Source organism: Varanus komodoensis, unplaced genomic scaffold, assembly GCF_004798865.1.
Source record: "Varanus komodoensis strain SLA01 unplaced genomic scaffold, ASM479886v1 scaffold2, whole genome shotgun sequence".
Lineage (NCBI taxonomy): Eukaryota > Metazoa > Chordata > Lepidosauria > Squamata > Varanidae > Varanus > Varanus komodoensis.
In genome coordinates, this window is record NW_025335568.1 from 51,754,403 (window position 1) to 51,777,712 (window position 23,310).

At 42.6% G+C, this 23,310-nt stretch overlaps 1 protein-coding gene across 1 annotated transcript in view; it reads left to right on the plus strand.

Annotated features, from left to right (window-relative positions):
- KCNH1 (potassium voltage-gated channel subfamily H member 1) overlaps positions 1-23,310 on the plus strand; it is a 274,699-nt gene that overhangs the window by 46,852 nt on the left and 204,537 nt on the right. Inside the window, exons 5-6 of the mRNA XM_044428808.1 lie at positions 4,067-4,185; positions 11,570-11,962. Coding sequence (XP_044284743.1) covers positions 4,067-4,185; positions 11,570-11,962 — 512 coding nt within the window. The remainder of the gene's footprint in view (positions 1-4,066; positions 4,186-11,569; positions 11,963-23,310) is intronic.

Consider the following 23,310-nt stretch of genomic DNA (forward strand, 5'->3'; position numbering starts at 1 on the left):
GGGAGCGCATTTCATAACTTAGGCGCCACCGCTGAGAAAGCCCTTCTCCGAGTAGCCACCCTCCTAATTTCTCTCACGGAGGGCTCCCGGAGAAGGGCTTCTCCCGCCGATCTCAGGGGGCGACTGGGCAAATATGGATGTAAGCGCTCCTTCAGGTAACCAGGACCCAAGCCATTTAGGGCTTTATAGGTCATTACCAACACCTTGAATTGGGCCCGGACTTCAATGGGGAGCCAGTGAAGCTGACGGAGAACTGGAGTCATGTGAACATAACATCCAGTCCCCGTCAGCAGCCTGGCAGCTCTATTCTGAACCAATTGAAGTATCCGGACCGTCTTCAAGGGTAGCCCCACGTACAGTGCGTTACAGAAGTCAAGACGGGAAGTCACCAGCGCATGAGTCACTGTTGCAAGGCAGTCGTACCCCAGGTAGGGACGCAGCTGATGAATCAGCCAAAGCTGGAGGAAAGCGCTCCTCGCCGCTGTTGTCACCTGAGCTTCGAGTGAAAGCTCCGGGTCGAGGAGCACTCCCAAGCTGCGGACCTTGTCCCTAGGAGGGAGTGCAACCCCGTTCAGGACAAGGTTCAATTCACCTTCTCCGAAGCCCGAACCGCCAACCAACAGGACTTCCGTCTTGTCTGGATTGAGCTTCAGTTTATTGGCCCTCATCCAGCCCATTACCTCGGCCAGGCACCGGTTCAGTACAGCCACTGCCTCACCTGGATTGGTGGAAAATGAGAGGTAGAGCTGGGTATCATCAGCATACTGATGGTTCCGCAGCCCACACCTCCTGATGATCTCTCCCAGCGGTTTCATGTAGATGTTGAACAGTAAAGGGGACAAAATGGAACCCTGCGGTACTCCATGGCAAAGCTGCCATGGCACAGAGCCATAGTCCCCCAACACCACCTTCTGGAATCGGTCGTTGAGATAGGAGTGGAACCACCGCAAAGCGGTGCCTCCGACCCCCAATCCTGCCAGCCTATCCAGAAGGATACCATGGTCGATGGTATCGAAAGCCGCTGAGAGGTCCAGGAGAACCAACAGGGACGCACTCCCCCTGTCCTTCTCCCTGCACAGGTCATCGTACAGGGCGACCAAGGCAGATTCAGTACCGTACCCGGGTCTGAAGCCGGACTGAAATGGGTCCAGATAATCAGTTTCATCCAAGAGTGCTTGGAGTTGTCCCGCCACCACTCGCTCTAACACCTTGCCCAGAAACGGGATGTTGGCCACTGGTCTATAATTAGTGGCCATCCCTGGGTCCAGTGACGCCTTCTTCAGGACCGGTCAGACTACCACCTCCTTTAAAGGGGCAGGCACCCGACTCTCCCTCAGAGAAGCGTTAACCACTTCCAAGATCCAGGTTCCAATCCCGTGCTTGGAATCCTTTATTAACCAAGACGGGCAAGGGTCCAAAAGGCAAGTGGTAGGACGTACTCGTCCAAGCACCTTGTCCACATCATCGGGCTGCAATAACTGAAATTCATCCAATAATTCTGGACCAGACGGCAGCGTTGGTGTCTCCCTTAAAACCTCTGAATCAATAGTGGAATCCAGCTCGTGACGAATCTGAGCGATTTTCTCCTTGAAATGCCTGGCTAAGTCGTCACAGCAGGCCTTTGAGGGTGGAATCAGCTCTTCCTTTGGGCCTGGGCGAACCAGGCCTTGCACCACTCGAAAGAGCTCCGCCGGACGGCATTGTGAGGAGGCAATGGAAGCGGAGAAGTATCTCTTTTTCGCCGCCCTCACCGCCACAGCATAGGCCCGATAGTGGGCTCTTAAGTGTGTTATTATTATTAACCCAAATGGCCAAGAAGAACAGAAGAAGTAATAATTTGTAAACTGTTGTCATAAAGGGAACAGAATTACCCTTGCAAGTCTGGCAGGCACTCAACCAACACCTTCTTGGGGAAAGGCAAGTAAATGAAATTTGTCACTTCAGCACCATGGCCAGCGCCATGGCCAGATAAACTCTCTCAGCTAACATTCACATCAGCTGCCACTGACATGATTCACTTCAGGGCTAAGCAATTGGCTATGCTCCAAATGTGTTGCAATACAGCCCCTGGAAGCTCCAGACAGCCTGGAAAAAGGTCAGGATTATGAGAAGTGTGTTCCAAAGCATCTGGAGGGTGCCAGGGTCCTGATCACGGCTTTGGTGGCAAGGTCAACAAGGCTTTATCATCACGACTGCTGTTCATTCCCCAATTACTGTGTTCCCACACAGGCAATCAGCCTGGGGATGCTTTACCTACATTTATACTTTCTTACCTATTCACAATTAGTTGCAAATACAATTGCAGGGAGGCTGTGAGACCTTCCTCTCCATGTGGATGAAATAATTTTTGGAAGAAAATTTCACACTGCAGTACAACATTCTTGTTCTATTTTGCATTGAAATCACTAATGATTCCTCTACAGACATGCACAAAGAAGGTGCCGTCTACAACTTATTCTGAACCGTCACTCTTGATTTATGCCAAATGCCTCTCTTGGGATCCCTTGTGAAAAGCTTCCTCATTAAGAAGGGACAGACAGTGCTGTTTTTAACCTGAATGGGGGTGGGGCTGGTCTAATGCTGCCTCTCCTTCTGTCCACTCTGTCTCCCTTCACACTCCCTTTCTTTTTCAAGCTCTCACAGATTCCCTGCCACAGAACACCCCCCCCCCCACCCGCTGCACCTCTTGTACCTGTATTCTGTTGTTCTCTTCACATTCATAAGCTGATCCTGGCTCCTTCAGGAGGATCCACTCTGCAGCCTCACAGTTCCCGCTGAACCTCCTCTGGTTGGGGACTGTACTTCGTGACACACAGCATCTAATTCAATACTATGGGGAGGCCGTCATACAAATGCATTTCTACACTTGTGCAAATTCAGTGGAATTGGAGAAGGGGATGATATTTGAACCCCTGAACCCAGGGTGCTGAACAGCAGGTCCACAGGCAGCCAGCTGGGGTTCCCAGTCCATCCCTCTGGGGTTCCTTATATGTCCATCCCTCTGGCCCAACCAGCGATGCTTTGGTGGTTTCTCAGCTTTTGTCCTATTCAAACGGTTGACGCATCCCCCTCCCCCACCCTGGTTACTGGCAGGGAGAGTGTTAAATGATCATCTTTCATTTCTGGAATTGTTGCCCCTGAATCTTGTGCACCAGCCCCCTCTGTCTTAGGCCCCACACTTCAGTCTGCAATGCTGTGCAGTCTGTGGGCCAGAAGAAGCTTAGCACCATTTAAGTGCACCCGTATAAATACTGGAACAGAGAAAGTCAGATGGAAAAGATAAATTAAGTATTTCTTTCTTTCTTTCTTTAATTCTATTTATATTTCAAGCCTTATTGAATTCCCAGCATGGGCAACAACAGCATAGTGATTAAATGCAATCAATAGATAAATAATCAAACCAGTAAAACAGTGCAATTGATTGCAACAGTGTCTGGGCACTCAGAATTGCCTATAAATTTTAGCCATGTTTCCCTTTAGGGGAAGGACATTCCATGTTTTGGTGCCACCATGGAGAAGGTCTCACCACTTAATGTACTTTCACCCATGGCAGACACTAGTATGAGCTTCCCTACAACCTAATATTTCAGGAATATTGGCCTATCTACTTCCTGTGTAGTATCATTTTAGCAAAATTAAAAGAGGTTATTCCACTGGTATTTTTAAACAAACAATCAACTTCCTCACATATTGTTTATCCTTCTTATAAAACTGCAGAATAAATGGTGTAGGACAGCCTTTTCCAAACTGTTTCCCCCAGATGTGTTGGATTACAACTCCCAGAATCCTGGCTGAAGGACACCTACGTAGTCCAAAATAGCTGAGGGGCACCTGGTTGGGAGAAGCTGGGAAATGAGGTGGGTTGGCCTGAAAGTATTCTCGAACCCAGGTCTTGAACCTTATGGAGCCAGTTTTGTAATTAGTCTTTACCTAAAGAGTTATTAAAACAAAACCGCCTTTTAGTCCAGCTGAACTCTCTTTGCTGCATCACTTAAGGTTTGTGAGACCTTGTTTCACAGCTGGCTACTTGTAGTAACCCATGTGCCATTTCTTGCATTATTTTCAGGCTGGGGAAAGTTTGCCCGCTTAACTCGTGCGCTCACAAGCAGCCGAGGAGTCCTGCAGCAGCTTGCGCCAAGTGTGCAGAAAGGGGAGAACGTCCACAAGCATTCCCGGCTTGCAGAGGTAATGTCCCTTTGGTTTCCCTCTTCTCTTGCCCACCAGATCTGGCATCAGGATCGAATGGACAGTACCCAACTCTTGGAGCAGATTGTTTGGTGGCACTGAGACAAGTGTGACCTGCTCAAGGAAAGTTTGAAGTTGCTGGGGTCTGCAACTCCACCAGCCTTGGAAAGTGCTTTACTATTACTCAGAGAGAGAAAAAGAGAGAGAGAAGATGATGTCCAGCATTACTCTTAGCTCTGGAGCTGTGTGGGAAGTGCAGTTAGATGTGGCTTCTGAGCTGCCCTTCCTGCTACAAAGACCACCAAAATCAGGACAATCTCCACCCTCTTTCCAACCAGGAGTTGCCCTTCACCACACATGGAAGTACGGTGCAAGGGCAGGATCCTGACAACCACAGACGGGGTTGGCTAGAAAGGGCAGCCAAAATATTTAGGCTACTGTTGATTTAAATAAGTACTTTAAATTACTGATTGAAATCCCAATTTGAAAAATTGGTTCAAATCAAATTTTCAGTGTTGCCACTTATGCATTTCCGGAACAAAATCTCCAACAACCTGCATGCAAATTGGATACAATAATTGTTCAAACAGATTGGTCTGTAACAAAATACATTCATTTTGCTTTGTTGGAGTGTGGTCTAAAATAACTTTGTGTGGCCAGCCTGCCTCTTGCGTGATACAGCTATATTTGCTCAGAGTTAAAGGCCGGCAACTGTGTGAAATGAATGGGTTTCTCTTTGCCCTTCTTTATACAGGAGGGAGACTAATGTGAGACAAGGGCCTGGTAGAATGCAGGCTAATTGTCAGAACTTTCCAGAAGTGAGTCTAGCCATTACTGCATTAAAATGGTGTTACTCTGTTAGGCAGACAGTAAAAATTTCATGCCATTCGACAGAGTCATAAATATGCTACAGTGATGAATACATGCCTATTATCATATTTATAATGCTTAGCTTCAGAAGTCAAATACCTCCCCCATCAATTTCACACACTGCTTTTATACAGAAACGCATGTTCTAATTCATTATGTTTAGTAATAGATAATACATCTTGCTTGTATAAATGTAGGCTTTATTTGAAAACAAGTTTTTAAAAATGACATCATATTGACTTTTTCAGTGCTTTTGTTAATTAAAGCTAAGGCTGCTTGAGAGTATGCCCAGAAGAATGCTCTGTATATTTTGCCTATCACCAGTTGCAATTTTCAACTAGGGTTCAGTATGGAAACACTGTGGAATCTACCAGGATATTATTTTCTCCTCCAATGCAGTCTTTGCATAGAACTAGCAATGCAGTTTCATCCTCCTGTCTGACTGGAGGAGAAGATTGATACTGAATGCCGTATCTTGGCACATGTCCAGGCTATGATGATGTAGGAAAGTCACCAGGGCAGAATGGCATCCCATGGTTTCATTGCTCCCCACTGAGCCACAATGTTGGCCCACGGCATCCTTCCTGGGAGCGCACTGCTACAGCCTACAATCTTTCTTCTATAAGCGGCTGCCTTCCAAATGCTTGCTCCTGACACCATGACACCAATATCGATGTCTTCTGCACAGCACTGTCATTCTTATCTGTAGGAGATGATTTCCATCACAGCAGGACTTCTCCTTCTTATGAAGGAAGAGTCTAGCAGCCAATGAGTCCTGTGTGTGCGGCCCTCCTCACTGTGAGGTTCTGGGCTGCTCCTTGTGTGAAGAAAGTTAGCCATTGTTTCCCGTGCTTTCCACCCTGGCAACAGGGATGTGTTGGGTTCAGTCCCTGACTGTGGGAAGCCCTGAAGCTTACGGCTGTAGGCCTGCGTTGCTGTTCTCCTGGCTAGCATGAGCTGTGCCGGGAGTGTGCTCTTGATGTCTCTACGTTTTGTAAGGAAGAGCTTATAGGTTGCATTCCATGATGTTATCATGGTGTTCTTATTGTTGTCCCCTGTGTATGGGTGCTTTTTATGTGTGGCTAATCTTAGGGCACACTTCTGTGAGTAGGAAGAGACTCACTGAGGCACTGTGAGTGAGCTTCCATGCTTGCCCCATTGCCTCGCTTTTCCTGCTGCTTGCTAGCACTGCGCTTCTGATGCTGCTGCAGTCTGAAGAGAGGATCCTTTGTGTAATGCCAGCGTAAGCCCTGAAGTAACAGTAGCCACATGCCAATCTTGCTTGTTTTTTCCACATTCAGGTTTTTTCCACCCAATATGTGACACTAACGCATTTTGGTACCCCCTCTCCAAGCTCCCTGAACTGAACCAAATTCTCATTCCTTTCTAATATTAGCTGGAAAATAGGGTTACTGTGCTATAAGCCTCAGTGCAGTGTTCGGTTGTGGGTCTTCTAATGGACACAGCATGCCTCCGTACACAAGGCAGTTCCACTCTTGCATGTTGGGCTGGCACGGTCTGACATTTGGGATAGTATCACATTTTGAGGGTTTGAAATGGACTTGCTTTTGGGGAGCCATATTCCTTCCTTTAATGTACATTTAGATTATCCAGTAACTGATGTTCTCTCATTGGTACACACTGCACTAAAAGCAAACACTATCAAGATGAAAACAAAGCAAAAATAAAAACAACACAGACTACAGTTAAGATAAAGCCAATCACAAAGAATAAAACCATCATGGCATCATAAAACCACATTAAAGCCAGCGACAGACTTAGAGTAGCAAAGCCACACTACAAATTCTTCTTAATGTTCATAAAAGGATAACAGACTTTCACCTGTTGCCAAAAAAACATAGCACAGATGTTAGGTGAGTGTTTCTAGGGCAAATTGTCCACAAACGGAGTGCTACCTCTGAGAAATCTTCTCAGAAGAATGCATCTGTTGAATTCGAGTGCAGCAAGTCTTAGGATGTCTTAGTTAACATCTGCATATTTGCTGATGCTTAAGAACTTAAAGTAACTGTTCAGGCCAAGTGCCAAAATATTGCCTTTTTCAGTGAGAATTCCTCTGCTGCTCAGTTCTTGCCTTGGCTTTAAGTAGGCCCTTTGGAATTTGTTAGATGAAACCATGCTAGCTGGTTGGTCTGACAAGCTTTGCATGAATTTAAACCAGGACAGCTGGTGAGTTAATTATAAATAGTAAAGGTCAACAGCATGTTCTGCAGATATGAAATGGGTATTATTAATTGCCAGTTAAATATTCTGCTCATTATTTTAACATCACTGAGCCTCATTCTAAACTCCAGTGCATTGCAGCACATAAACGCTAAGTGGATTTTGCAGAGGAGCCAAAGAAAAAGAACATGGACATGAATCTTGTTTTACAGAAGTGGTTTCTTTCTTAAAGAATGTTAAAAGGAAAACTGTCTACCTTTTTTTCACCAGTAGATTTCAGTTTTTATCAGAGATGAGCTAATCAGGTTCATTATCTCCCAAAGATATATGTGGCAGTATCCAATGGGACCACTCTCCTTCCATGTGTTCTGCTGCTGTCGTGGGCAGGACTGCTTGCACCCTTTTAAAAATAACCCAGAAAATGAATAGAAATGCTCATTTCCAGATCAGCACAGGGAGTGAGGCACATAAGGAGAGTCCATCTAGTCCAGCATGCAGTTCTCACAGTGAGAGTCTACCCAGGAGCTCACAGGAAACCCACTGCAGTCCAAGTTCCCCAGCAACTGGTGCACATATGCATACTATAGCTAATATCCCTTTACAGTATGCCTCTGATACTGGAGGAGCACATCATCATTGTGACAAATAGGCATTGATAGCCATTGATCTGAACAGTGTTACTGTGTCCCCCACTCCTCTCCAGCCTAAACATACCCAGTTCCTTGGACCCTTCCTCATAGGTCCTGGTTTCCATAACTCTCGCTGTCTTCCGTGACCTTGTCTGAACCCATTACACTTGTCTGAACACTTCCTGGTTTACTTCTTTCTTAAAACGTGGTACCCAGAACTGGACACAATACTCAGAATAAACTCTGACTATTGCAGAATAACATGGTTCCAGAGGAAGAAATGTATGACACCATGCTCTTAAAAGTGCAGTTTGATAAGCTATAAAGGGAACTGAATTTTGGCCTCTCTTGGCAACAATGCTTAATGAAGGCATTCAGTTGTAAAGCTGTCTTCTGCAAGCTCATAGGTCTTATTAAAATCCATTTCTAGCTGCCCAGGGAGTTTCTGAAATTTCACATGCTTGTGTTTGGGGGGGAAATTAAATTTAGCCACAAAGGACTTGATTTGTTTTTCAGTTTAACCATAATATGTCTTAATTACATATAACTGATACTGTAATAACTTCTTGGATGTTGGCTCCTGATCAAGGTAGACTCAAGACAGTTTGCTTCTTGAGGTGAAGAAGAAGCGGGTGTCTCATTCCATTCCATGTAAAGGAGTGGACTGAACTGGTAGAGGAATCTGCCTTCAGTCCAGAGCCTTCCCTTCACCTGGAGACAGCAGGCTTTTCTGGGAGGTACAGAACTGGCTGTATTGGCACAAAGGTCTCTCCTCCAGCGCCTTGCTGCTGCCTCCCACCATCTGCTGCCTGAGGCGACTGCTTCAGTCTGCCTAATCTTATGGCCAGTCCTGCTCCTGACACTTTAGAAACATAGAAACAGATCGAATCAGAAGGGGTCTCCCGGGCCATCTAGTCTGACCCCTGGCTCCAGCCGGCTCCGCTCACAACATGCCCACCGTGTGCATGTCCAGCCTATCCTTGAACACCCTTGCCGATGGGGCCTCAACAACCTCCCGTGGAAGCCCATTCCACACCTTCGGGGGCCTAACTGTCAGGAAGTGCTTCCTGGCATCTAAATGGAATCTTGGTTCCCTGAGTTTTGTTCCGTTGGAGTGCGTCCTGCCTTCTCTGCAGGGGAGGAAAAAACATTGGCTAAACATTTATGAAATAGTGCAACAGCTACACTAGAGAAGTGCTGTGTTGCATTTTAATAGGTCCAACCCCTTGCCAGCAAAACAGCCTGCCTCTATTTTATTTATTTATTTAAAGTTTTTCTATGCCATCCATTACTAAAAAAGTATCTGGATGGCTTACAAGGAACAAAAAAATAAAAAAATAAAGGAGCCAAAAACATAACAGCACCTAGCACACTGCATCTAAAAACAAGGAGCAACACAAAACCCAGAATTCTCTTTAAGTTTTTCAAGTCTTGTGTATTATTTATTTGTTATCATCACATATTTCATCACTTATATATCTGACTTTTAACGAATTAACTCATATAGATCTTTAATGCAAGACTAAACATTTCACAAGATGGTAATTTTTTGTGGGTTTTTTTGTTTTTGTTTTTGGCTGTTGTTAAAATGTTTACTGTTGGGTAGAAGTTGATTACTGCAACAACAGTAGTGCTCATAGTACAATCGTTCTTATTTATTTATTTATTTATTTATTTATTTATTTGGCGCATTTCTATTCTGTCCTACACAGAAGTCTCTGAATGGCAATACAAAACAGTATGGTGGAAGCACACAGAAATAAAATATAAATATCGAATAAAACCAATATTATCTAGATTAAGTCTCAGTCTTAAGCCATCACACTGGCCAGACACTGGTTCAGGACAGTCATCTGGATTAGATGTAAAGGAGAGGTAGAGCTGGATGTCATCAGCATATTGATGACTCCTCAGTCCAAACCTCCAAACCCAGCAGTTTCATGTAGATGTTGAACAGCATGAGGGATAAAATGGATCCCTGAGGGACTGAATGGCATAGCAGCCATGGAATCAGGTGGCCAAGTAGGAGTGGAAAGCAGTGCTTCCAATCTCCAACCCAGCAGACTATCTAGAAGGATACCGTAGTCAAGGATATTGAAAGCCATTCAGAAGTCAAAGAGACCTAACAGGGACTCCTGACTCTCTCCCAGCACAGGTCATCATATAGGGTGACCAAGGCAGTTTCAGTCCCAAAACCAGGCCTGCAACTGGACTGAAATGGGTCCAGATGGTCAGTTTCCTCCAAGAAAGCCTGGAATTGTCTGGCAACCACCCACTCAAGCACCTTGCCTAAGAAAACGATATTAGTTACTCATCTATAATTGGTGGCAATCTCTGGATCTAGATTTGCCTTCTTTAGAATTGGTCTAAAGGATGGGTCTTTAGGAAGGATGGCTTTCTTCCTTCAAGGAAGCCAGAACCCGACCCTCCCTCAGAGAAGCATTAACAATTTCCTGGACCCAGGTACACATCCTGTCTTTGGCTTTGATGAGCAGGAATGAAGGGCAAGGGTTGAGTAAACAGGTGGTGGGACAGACTTGTCCAAACACCTTGTCCACAACCTCAGGCTGCAATAACTGAAACCTATCCCACAAAGATGGACCGGACGGCGCTTTGGACCCCTCCCATTCAAGGACCTTATCAACTGTAGAGGACCTTATCAACAAAATTCACCCATTATGTGCTGAATCTGAGTGACTTTATCCCTGAAGTGTTGGGCAAAGTCATCACAATGGGCTACTGTGGGTGCAAAAGGATCTGGTTTAGGCCCAGAATGTAATTGGTCCTGCACCACCAAGAAACCTCCAGCTTATGCATGTTTACCCAGGAGTAACTTCTATTGCAGTCAGTGAAACTCCAAAACTAAGCTAGCTGCTTGAAGATCCATTTTTAATGCTGCTAAATAATAAATATAACCCAGGTTCATACTAACTTCTTTATCTTGCTGTCCATTTTCTCTTAACCAAACAAGACCAACCCATCTAAATATAGATATAAATAAACAGATAAAGATTCAGACATATTTGTTTCGATTTGTAAAAATATTTCTAGTCTAACGTAATTAAGGTTTCAAAATAGTTTCTACTTTATACAAACTGGGTTTGGTCCATGTCCCTTTACAATTGGACTGATAACTTAGTTATGGCTTGCATCTGATAGGCGTTACTCAGAATAAAAGTCTGCATTCAATCTCACAAGAGTGGACTTCCACTCAACCCCTTGCTCCACTCCTCCCACATCCCCCAAAACTGGTTTGAGAGGCCTCTCTCAAGTCTGCAGAGCAGATTGTGATCATGTGTGTGTGTGTGGGAGGGGGGTGGACTTGTAGGGCGAAAAATGGAATCCATTCTCCTGGCCATTTCTTCTCCCATAGCAGATGGACAACATTGGATACTGTCCACAGTACAACTAAGCACAACACTCTACCTTTTCATGTTTGTATTCGTCTTAGGGATCAGTGTTTTGCTGGATTTGTAAATATCTGATTTTACAGTGCAATCCTATACTGTCTGCTCAGGAATAAGTAGCATTTAGTGACTTCCAGGCTGGTGGTTTTATGATTATATCCTTAATTATGCAGTAAATCACCTTGAGCTCTTTAGGGAGGATGACCAATGCAAGTTAGCAAATAATGCAGGAACACATAAAGCATTTTGTTTGGTTTAATAAAAGGATTTCCTCTGTATTGTTTCCCATGTCCACAGGTTCTGCAGTTGGGCTCTGAAATCCTCCCACAGTACAAGCAAGAGGCACCAAAGACCCCACCTCATATAATTTTGCATTACTGTGTTTTCAAGACCACTTGGGATTGGGTCATCCTGATTCTGACCTTCTACACAGCTATTTTAGTCCCTTACAATGTCTCTTTTAAAACCAAACAGAACAATGTGGCCTGGCTCGTGGTAGACAGCATTGTTGATGTCATTTTCCTGGTAGACATTGTGCTCAATTTCCATACCACTTTTGTTGGGCCAGCTGGAGAAGTGATCTCTGACCCAAAGCTCATCCGCATGAATTATTTGAAGACATGGTTTGTCATTGACCTTCTGTCTTGCTTGCCATATGATGTTATCAATGCATTTGAGAATGTCGATGAGGTGAGTAGATGAGTTTTATTTCCTCAAGTTATAATTAGCCATTGACCAAAAGAGGAGGTCGACTTGCTAGTTCATTAGTGATCTTCTGTCTACATGTGCACTGGCATTAGTGCCATTCTTCTCACCATGGACAACCATTAATTGATTGCGAATGCTCAAGAAGTTGCAATCAAATCAGACCAGTACTTCACAAAAGTACTATTATGTTTTCTTACAGGCAAATGGCAGATGAAATGAATTTATTTATTAACAGATTTCTGATCTGGCCTAGATCATTATATCTCACAATGGGATACAGTTCAGTGTAAACAGCAATATGATCTTCATCATTAATAAGTCAAAGAAACAAATTGGAAGAAGCTGTAGTCAGTAAATGAAAAACTGAATAAAGAACAGGGCTGAACATGCTGCTGAAATGAAACTTGTATCAAAGCCAGGTGGGCACTACCTACAGCGCAACAGCAAAGAAGATGCTCTCCTGTGTTCCCACATAGTTTAATGTCAGCCTCCTAAAATGTCCTTGAGGACTCAATCCTATGGCCTACCAGCATTTGTCTGGGGGATCATAGGATTACTCAGAATGTCAGCTCTGAGATCCTGAGCAGAGCTAGGACTCTAAAGGCTGAGCTCTTCACCTTGTCCCCTTGTAGATGGTATGGAAACAATGGCACTGGGTCGTGAGACTGTTCTCTTCATGGAGGAGGAGGCCATCAAAGGCTGCTTGTCCTGTTGACTGTATACTACCTCATGTCCGAGGCAGCATGACAATGTCTTTCAGTTGCTGTGGAACATGGGTGGAGCACTTATATTCTTCTTGCGGGTTCCTTTTGGTAGCCTGTCTGCCACTATGTGGACTGCGATGAACCTTAGGTCTGCTGCAACAGGGCTCTTCTGATGTTCTTATCTTTCCCTCACCTGGGGCCATGCTAGCAGTTGCGGTCCAATAGCATCAGCATCAGGCTGGGAAAGTTACATTTAAATTAAAGGAACATTATTACCTGTATTAAACCTTTCTCAATAAATGAAACGTCATGTTTGCTAAACTTATGCTGCCAACATCCATTCCTATTATGCAACTTCTAACATAGCTTTACAGAGTTGATAGATATTTTGTTTCTAGTATTGTATAAGATAATACTGGTGTTTTAGAAAGTGCTTTTCCATGGCAGAGACCTCCTATAAGATGACATTTTCTGCATTATTATTCTGTGGCAAACACAGTATTCCTGTTCTCTTAAATATGCCAAATTCCAGTTTCTTCCATTTTTTCATCTTACTAGCCACACTGAAACCAATGTATTGGTTCTCATATTTTTTTACTCTTATGTACTCTTTCAGGTAATTTATACTGTAAAGTTTAGTATTACTTGAAGATGTATGCATTTTCAAACTTGCCAACATGTGTTTTGCCACCCCAAAACTTGTATACTCCTGGACTTTTCTCAAAAACAGGAATAGTCTCAGAATATTTTGGGGAACAAGGAGCATAGAAAGAGCACAGTTTAAGAACAGCAGCTTACACACATCACATTTTCTCAGAACAATCAGCCCTGTACCTCACAATTCTCTGGATCTAAAAATGCCTCAGTCAGCAAAATTCAAGGTTGCTCAAGTTCTCCAAATTCTATTGAGGCTTTTTCTGACTCAACTCTCTACTAAAATCCCTTTTCAAATTCCAAACATGAAAGCATGTCCATATTTTCACATGCATTTTCTGAATGTATGCATCAATTGTGCACATCTTTGACATGTGGGCATTCTTCTCCCATTGATTATTTGTGTGCATTTTCCAAAAATACTCATTTTTCAAATATATGTATGCTGTCGAACACAAGTTTTAAATCTGCAGATTACATTACAGATTGGGTCCTAGTCTGTGCTTGGTCCAGGAGAGGCAAATGTGGTTAATCTTGATCAAAAAATGATCTGAAACACATTTCCCAGAACTTCTCATCACTTCTCCTCCCTCTCTCTCAGCTGCTTTCTTCAAGTGACCTTACTCTCCCACATTCTCCTTTTTTCTCTTTCTTAGCCAGGCACATTCACTTCCATTCTACCCCTTTCCAACTGGTCACTCTCACCTAAGATTCAATGCAGTAACCAGTCACCTTCTCAGCAGGTCCAATTACTGAAATCCTAACAAGTTTTACTTCTTTAAATGTTCACTATATGCCACTAAACTCTTGACCACACCACCAACTTAATGGATCAGGTACTATATTCATTTTCTGAACTGGGTAAGGCATTAAATGCCAAAGCTATAAAAGTCCGTAAAATGTTTCCATCATAGCAATGTCCATGAGATATTTGAGGAAATTTCTGCCTATGCCCTTCGGTTTCTTCTCAGATATATTAATATTAAGCATTCTGTCCCCACTCATCTTAGTCTCTGTTTCTTGTTCTTGCAATTTTGAAAATATTATATATAATCTTGATAAATTTGGAAACCACAGTGGCTTAGTTCAGTTGGTATCTGTCCAATGTTTCACTACCAGAAAATCATGACATTACAGCAGTAGGGGCACAAACACAGTCAGAGCTAGCGCAACTCATGCAAGCAACTCTTAATCTAATGACATCGGAATGAATTGGAAAAGGCGATATTCAGTGCCTGTCCAAACAATTTGCTGAAAGACTAGTACAACTTATTGTGCAATGGCTTTTACAGAGGCTTTCTGCAACATCTTGTACAGTGGTTTGTGCAATACCTTCTGCAATAGTTTGAACAAAAGCTTGAACAGGTGCAACCAAACAATTGGATTTTATACTTGCTCAAGGATAAAGACGGTCTTTTCACAAGAGGCAAGAAGCAGAAACAGAATGCTACCATGAGATACAACCCATAATTTTACAAATCCACCCAGCCACACACATTGCTTGTTCAAACCTTATTATTTGGGTGGCACTTTATTTGCAGAAACTCAAATATAGGTACTTGAATGCTTAAGCCAATATATGTCCTGACTTTTTCACCATTCAAGAAAGTCTTTCTAATTCTTTTCTACTTCCAAAGCTACCAGCACAATATTATTCTGCTTTAAAGATGCATGAAATAGCTTGCATTGAAACAGTAAATACAGGAACTGTCTAGCCACAAGTTAGAAACCTCTGCTTGCCATCTGAGAATCTTGAGTGGGGCTTGCGAGTTTCCAGAGGCATTTGCAATTGGGGAACACTGTTCACAGAATGTGTGGACTGCTGTCTTTTCTGCCCAAAAGTAAAACTCAGCACAGACTTCTATTTTCTGTCCCTTTAGCACAGCCATACATTATGCCAAGTGACTTTTGGGATTGATGAAAAGTTACCTGCACTGAAATCCTTATTTCTGACTTTTTGCTGAGTTTCAGCAAGTTGGAGGAGCAGGGATTGGTGAGGACTGGAAATGGCTTCTTTGAGCCATATAGTCAAAGACTTTTATTTCATGAAAGGGAACTTGAGAATGTTATATGACCAGAGGGGGAAGTGACACCAGTTTCAATCACACTAATCAATTGAGGTAAGGACCATAAAATCACATTCTGTTCCCTTTGGCGGTTTTTCCTATCAGGCCTGCTGTGCAAAGGAATAGCCTCCTCAATCGCAGCTCCTTTTTATTGCCCTTCGACATCACAGCAGGTACAAGCTAAGTAAATTGGTTTGGATCTAATCATTCTTTACTTTGGATGACTGTTTGGCTTGGATCTAGTCATTCTTTACTCGGCATGAATGTCAGTAAAAGGACTGTCATAGCAAGCTGACTCACTGTTAAAATCAGCCATCGGTCACATGTGATATATGTGAAAGGCACTGGTGTATACAGCACAGCACACAAAAGAAGAGCCTTAAGATTATTCTCCTTTATCTGTTAGTCCTTTTCAATAACTTGCACAGTTGTCAGCAGCACCCAGTGTGGAGGGGCAAATACTGGGCTCCTGGGCCACAGATGCCCCCCTGTGTCTGAAGCCTCTTTCGGGGATCCCTCATTCTGTGTAAAAAAACATCATTTTTATTATGATGATGTTGTAATAAAGCCAGGCTTGCCAAGTGCCCTGCCGAGCCTCTCGTGATCTTCACTTCCTGAAATTCTTTTGGGCTCTCTGTCCTCATAATCATCTTTAGAAGAATCGGGGGAGGAGGGGGAGGAGACAAAAAGGATTGTCCATCCCTACTGCTGCTCCTTCTGACTGGTCACTTCACTGAAGGGGCACCAAGGAAGCCTGGAGTCCCCTCCCAAACCTGGCATTGGCTCTGGGCAGTTGCAAAGCCTTCGGGTTTCTTTCTGCTTATGCTTATGTGCCTCACTGATGTTTTTTCAAGCACTGTGGTAGGTGGGTATGGGGTGATCCTATCAGCAGTTGTGGGTTTTCTCAACCCCCATAAGTGATTGGGTCCTCATTCATTTCTGATATTGTCCTGAGTGAAATGTGGTGGAACATACCATCTGGATGTGTTAGCTGGGGTTAGGTGGGCAGGTGTAGAGAGGACACAAATGATCAGTCTCCTACCCGAAGGGTAAAACAGTTTATTGGGTTGGATAAAAACTTATGCATTTTGGGTGAACCCTCTACTGTCAATGGGTCTTAAGTGAGGCTTAAATGTCACAATTAACTTGTCCTGCTACTTTCAGTGGGTCTTCAGCTTTACTAAGTCAGGATCTGACCTATTGTGGGCAGACAAACAGTTGGGTTAAAATATGTGTATATATTTTACTCTGGCTGGTCTGGCACACATCACACTACTTGATGACTTGCTGATGTTAGCTAAATCGAGCACCATCCTTCGTTCTTATTAGCCTTGATGGGAGAGATGTGCTTGCTAGAAGAACTTCAGGGGAGAGTTCTTAAATATAAATGTCATGATGTTTGCTTAACCAAATAAATTAGGGAAGCATCTGATGTCAGGCAAGGGAGATGTTTAGCTTCTAATCTGAAATAATGAAGGAGAAACAAAGCAAACAAGGAACCAAGCAAGCTAACTAACAAACAGACACACAGGCAAACAAAAACCCTAGAGAGATGGAAATAAATGTTATGTACTCGAAGAACAGAAACTGGCTGAGCTTGAAATTTCAGCAGAAAGCTGAATAGGTGAATGAATGGATTCTTGAATTTATATTGCAAAATGGCTGTGTCAACAGAATGGGCATATGCATTTCCTTGACCTAAGGGCCTTGTTGGCAGCATTATCTCCCATTATCATATAAGCTTGCTTGTGTAAAAGTAAATGAGCATTTTTTCTTGCAGGGTGACACTTTATTGGCTTCAACAGCTTTGTCATAGTCCAGTGGGGGAACAAGTCCACATTTTACGAAAGCATGTATGCATAACTTAGGTTTTTTTTTTTTTAATGTGATGTCCAAAAATACCCTTGAACATGGCACTGCAGCTCAAATTACTTCTTTGAAAATATTGGAGGTAACTCCAGTTCCAGAAACATCATATTTAACAGTCTTCTATTGCTTTAGTCAAGTGGATGGCAGAACGGATATTTTAACCATCCTTGCAAAGAATACCAATGTACTGGGACTGCTGAGCCTTTCTTAGAAGGACATTGCATCAGCTTGGTGGTGTCACCACGGAAAAGATCCTGTTTTTTGTGCTAACGTTTTTACTTTTAGTACTCCTGTGCCTTGGATCTGCAGGCAATCTACATGCAGTACAGCTTTAATCTTCCCCAGCCTTGCTTTCTGCTGCAGAACAAAGGACAGATGATTAATCTTGTGTTGCTGTTAAGAAAAGGCGCTATTTCTGCATCAACTGACATGGTTACTTTTCTTTTTTAAAGGGGAGGGGGAATTACCTTTATCATATAGTAGGATGAAGCAAAGCAGCCTGCATAAGCTTCTCCAGCTATATAAAGCTGGAAGCATTAAGGGCTAAATTATACTCCAGGGATAATATCTAGTAATATCATTTTGTCACAGAAGACTCATTAAGTCACACATTGTTATGGAATACAGCTGTCAGAGCAACATTTGAAACAGTGTAAAGCGGGATCTGTGTTTCAATAGCCAGGCCCTATGGTCAGAACAAAGTCAGTTCTCCCCATTTCAGGTGAGGGCCATTGGCTGCCTTGCTTAGCTTTCCTGCCCCTGAAGAGCAGTGGAGTCATTGGAGCCACACAGAACAGAAGAGGGGCCAGGGCAGGAGTAGGGCACCAAGTGCCTTGAAATCCAGGACAGAAACAAACGGCCCCACCACACTTCCCCAGTACAGGCCGAGAAGGTAGAACAGAGGAGGCCAATCCATGCTGTTCAGGGATGCCAAGAGGATTGGAGCAAGGGTTCAAATAACTGGATGTAGAATCAAAGTGGGCAGGGCTTTGATTCAAGCACCCCTCCTCTGGGCCCTCTTCTGCCACAAGGTACAAAACCTTACTTTGTTCCATCTGTGGCAACGATTTTCTTGTTGGCTTTTTCTGGAATTAGTTTTTTTGCTTGCTTCAACATTTGGGAGAAATTTGGGCACGTCCAGATAGGATTCACATCCTTCCCTATCACAGACACACCCATCTGCTGTTCATGCCTTTTACACCTTCACACAATAAAATAAGTCATAATGTGTAGAAAGTGACATGGACTGGTTTATAAATGACCCTTCCATACTCACAATCATAGACATTTCAAGAGAAAAATGGAAAGTGTTAAGAACACTTTATGGTCTTAAAATTAAAGCAAGTTTTATCTGATATTAGAAATGTCATTTTTCATTTCATTTCGTTTTGCATTTGTTTCCCGTCTTTTGAGATTTGCTGTATTCGAGGCAATGCATAACCCATAAAATTAAGAATCTAATTTCCACCAAAATCACATTCTAGAGAAAATCAACCCATTGAAAATAAATCATCCTGAAAATGATGAAGTAGCTGGCAATCCATTCACATAAAATTTCAAACTTTATTTCATATCTAATGCTATGAGTATATCAGCTAACAAAATATCAGCAAAGAGAATCACTCCCAAGAATTAAAAGGAATCAGTAGTATAAAAAGTCACAACTGCAACAACATGCAGAGAGGCAGCTGGAAGCAACATGGTCCAGCAGTGACCCAGACCAGCTGGGCACTGGAAAGTTGGTCCAGCTGTGCCAGCCCTTTAATTGACCTGTTGGGTAGTTGTAGCAATTTCCCTCCAAGGGCTTCATATGTGGAGTCACTGTCAGAAATGAGAGAGGAATGAGGAAGAAGACAAGGAGTGTGATGCAATAAAAGTGTGCAACAGAAAGCAAATGACTACCTGGCTGACACATAGCCAGTCCCTCGTGTATGACATTAGTATGAGAACATCTTTCTATATTTTGTGTATAGAAGAATCTGCTTGAGAATATGAACTTGCGTAAATCTGTCACAGGGTTGCCACTTTTAATTTGGCTCAAGAAAGATATAAATAGCCTTCTGTTTCCATACTTCCCAAAAATTGCTCAAATTCTGTCATGCACAGAGCAGATTAGATAATGCCTTTTGTTGGGGTTTATAAAAATAGATTGTTGTTCTTGTTGTTTTTAAATACTCCTTGTCTCAGTCATTGCCTTATTTTGCAGTGATTTATACCTGCAAGGGTACATTGGGCTGTCTCATTATGTAACCCAGTTGCAAATTAATCTTTACCCTCCTTCACCAGAAACAAATATTTCTCAAGGCTGCTCTTGTATATGTGAATAGTGAGTTCATATTCTCATGAGTTTATGTGTTCATATTCTCAGGCAGATTTTTCTATACACAAAATATAGAATGATGTTCTCATACTAATGCCACCAGAAACAAATATTTCTTAGTAATCCCAAGGCTGCTCTTGTGTATGTGAATGGTGCATGTTAAAAAGCAAAGTTGTTTATGTGAACCAAAATAAAGCTTTTCCCTTCTTTTCCCAGTGCAAACAAAGCTAGTGAGTGCTAAGATTCGGTGAGAAATTTTGTTCCATCCAAACCTTTATGCAAACCTAGCAGATTCACACCTGCTAAACCAACAAAGAAACCAAAAAAGAACTGTGATCTACAATTCGCATTTTGCCAAACTTAGCACTATAGTTCTTCCTGACCCTCTTTCACTCCAGTGAGTACAAATTATGCACATCCAGGAAATGTGCACAAAAATATACTATAAAAACTATATGTAAACATGGCCACAATAGTGAACATAATATGCAGAAATGCATTCCTATGTGGAAAATTGCTTTCCACAATGAGTACATTAATAAAATATATGCACAAAAATGCATACAGGCATAAAAGTGAGTATAAATGCATACAAATCTCAAATTCTTTTAGAATTACAGTTTCTACATTAATGAGGAATGAACCAAATGAGAAACTGAGCAGAACCAAAATGTACAGATTTCCCCATCCATGAGTATCACACATCCTCATGTGCCTATTCATGCCTGAGATAAGGAAACATGTTATAATTCTGCTTATATTTCAGAGGTCCTGTGAGGATTATTATTTTTTAAATCACCATGAAATAAGGCCATGATGGAGGCAAATAGAATAATACTAGATATTATGTCCAGGGCCTTGAGGTAGTTGAGAGAGGATTCTGGGTATTTGAAATGCATCACATAAATGTTAGACATTGTCTGCATCTTTCATTTTCCAAGCCTCATGGACAAATATATTTTATTGTTTCAAGTGTGCTATTCATAACAGCACTTTTGAGTCACTTCTAGCCTGACCTTTTTATACTCAGCTTGAACCTGCTAAATTATCTAAAATGTTTTTGCATTGAAAACTGGTATAATGAGATATATAGAGCAGAGTGATTTTAAATGTCCACCTAATCTTCTAAATCTGGTGCAATAAAGGCCTATCTGACACCTTGAAGATGTGAGAACAAGAATTCTTTTTAAAATGTTGCTGTATAAAGTGGAGAGAAACACCAATCTGAGAATAAAACAATCACTTTCCTACCCCCTTAACCAGTTTGTTAACAATATTTCAATGGCAATACACCATAAAATTGCCTTTACTGCACAGTCCTGTGCATGTTTACCCAGAAGTGAACCCTGTTGTGTTTAATGGCTTGTTCTCATAAGCCTCAGTTGGTATTCCATTTCCTTGAATTTGTGTCTGTCCCCCGCCACCCCTTTCCCTAGAAAACTGTATCTTCATTTAGAGAATTTCACATATTCCAGGCCTGGCCTCTCATCTGTCAGGGCATTTGGAATTCTGAAGTGTTTGTAATGTTAGTTCATTTCATGCCACCTGCCAGTTTGATAAAATAATCAATTCCTTCATTCTAAATCATGAAATAACAACAATCATCTGAACAGCACAAGAGTGACAACAGGTGTCCATTAATAACCAGTACTGCAACTTCATTGGAGTTGTCTACAACTTGTCAGGAAATAAGGCTGAAATACTATGCAAGTTTAGACAGACCTACAACTCCTAGGGTGACCCAGTCATCATAGCTGGGGCATGCTGGAAATCGCAAGCTTTAATTCTGTCCAAACTTGCTTGGTTTCTACTCTGAGTCACCTATCTTTAGTTATTTAGTGATGGCTGGTTTGTAGAGCAAGGGACTTTTGGCACTGGATGCCCAACATCTGTGCAAATGTGAACATAGAGACCCTGAATGGGCCTCCTCCATCCTCAGGTTTGCCTTTGCACCACCCCTGTCATTATTGTCACCACTCTTGCTCATCTTTGCTACTGCTTGTCCAACACAAAGCCACTGAGCGAGTGGACAGCAGTATCTGCTCCTCCTCATCACTGGTCTTGTGTGGACCAGAATAAGAGCCAGGCGAACCAGTGGTCTGAACACGAGGAAGCACCCCAGAGACTTTTGCCAGTGGACACCTGCTGGGTGTGGGCTCCATGTCTTCCTTGGATGCCAATCCATCATTGTGCCTTCTAGATCCAGTTAGGAGCAACGTTTCAGAAGTCTGAAGGGGTTTAGCTTAGCCTCCTTCAACCCTTGAACCCACGGCGACCTTTTGCAACTCCCTCCTTTGCCTTAACAAGATGGAGAGCAGCTTACTGCGGACTGCTGGAACAGCCTTCCTTAGTCCTCAGGGCACCTCACACACATGCCAAAGCAGTGCTCAAGGGCAATGGCCAGGGCCAGAATTAACGGTAAGCTCAATGGGGCACATGTCAGGGCCTCAAAGTCCAGTAGGGGCCCAATGGAAAGAGCTTCCTGAAGTTGTTTCTCCTTTTCACTGGTGGTGGGGGTGATGGGAAGGGGACCAGTTGCTTTCACTGCCTACTTGCTCACTGGCTTTCAGCCTGTCAAGCAAGGAAGATGGCAATTACGAGAAAGATCATCTCAAATTACACATCTATTCTCATTCTTCTGCATTGGATTTCTGGTGGAGCAATGCAGTCCTTCAGCACAGAAAGCACATCCCAGATCCAATTCCAGGTAAAGGGATCACATAGCAGGAAATAGGAAAGGCTTCTAACTAGAAAGTTGCTGCCAATCAATGTTGGCAATATTGGGCTAGTTGGATTCACCATCTGACTCAGTACAAGGCAACTTCCTATGTTCCTGTACACATGTAAGGATATTCACTATCTGTCTCCCTTTAGCACTGTGGGATATTCTGCTTTCAGTAAGCAGACACTTGGCTAAAACCCAGAAACTATTCATTCTGCCAATGGGATTAATATAGCAGGAAGTAGGTAATTTCAAGAATGGTGCCAGGAGTTGACAACATTTTAGGAAGCTAAGATGATGATGATGATGATGATGAGTGCCATCTATAAATTTGAGAGCTTGTTTAGTTTTAATGTGCATTTTTAAACATTTGCCTCATAATTAATACTTGTAAGCACAGGAGATTGCAGAGTTGTAGGCCATTTTTCTAAATATCTACAAATTGCTCTGCTTTACTGACTCATTGTTTTTCCCCTCTTGTGCTCAATTAACCAGGACCCTGGAGGTTTTTATTGTTTGTTTAAACATCCAACAGAAGCTGCATTTAGCAGGGAAAAAACCCCTAAAGAAATGCAATTATGACAAATTAAAGAATTAAAATAGGAAACACACCATTTCTGGTTTCCTAGAGACATATGTTAATATGAAAAACATATATGAATGTAAAAAAGGAAATTTTCCACTACATTAAGCAAGCCTAAACTAAAATGTTGGAGCAAATGATATTTAAGCATGACTGAACAAACTTTTCCATAAAACTGAATGACCAGAATTATGCAATAATTTATTTCCAAAAATATTCATTAAAACTGGACTCCTTAATTTACTTAAGGAGAGAAGCATGACTTCAAACAGCACAGATTCAAACAGCAGCTCAGCCAACTGCCTGGCACTCATTGCAGAGGCAGGCTGGATTTTTCTTTATTAAAGAAGGTCCTAGGGTGGACCCTGCCAGGGTTTTAGACTTGGTCAGCTGCCCAAGGATGCCAGGTGCT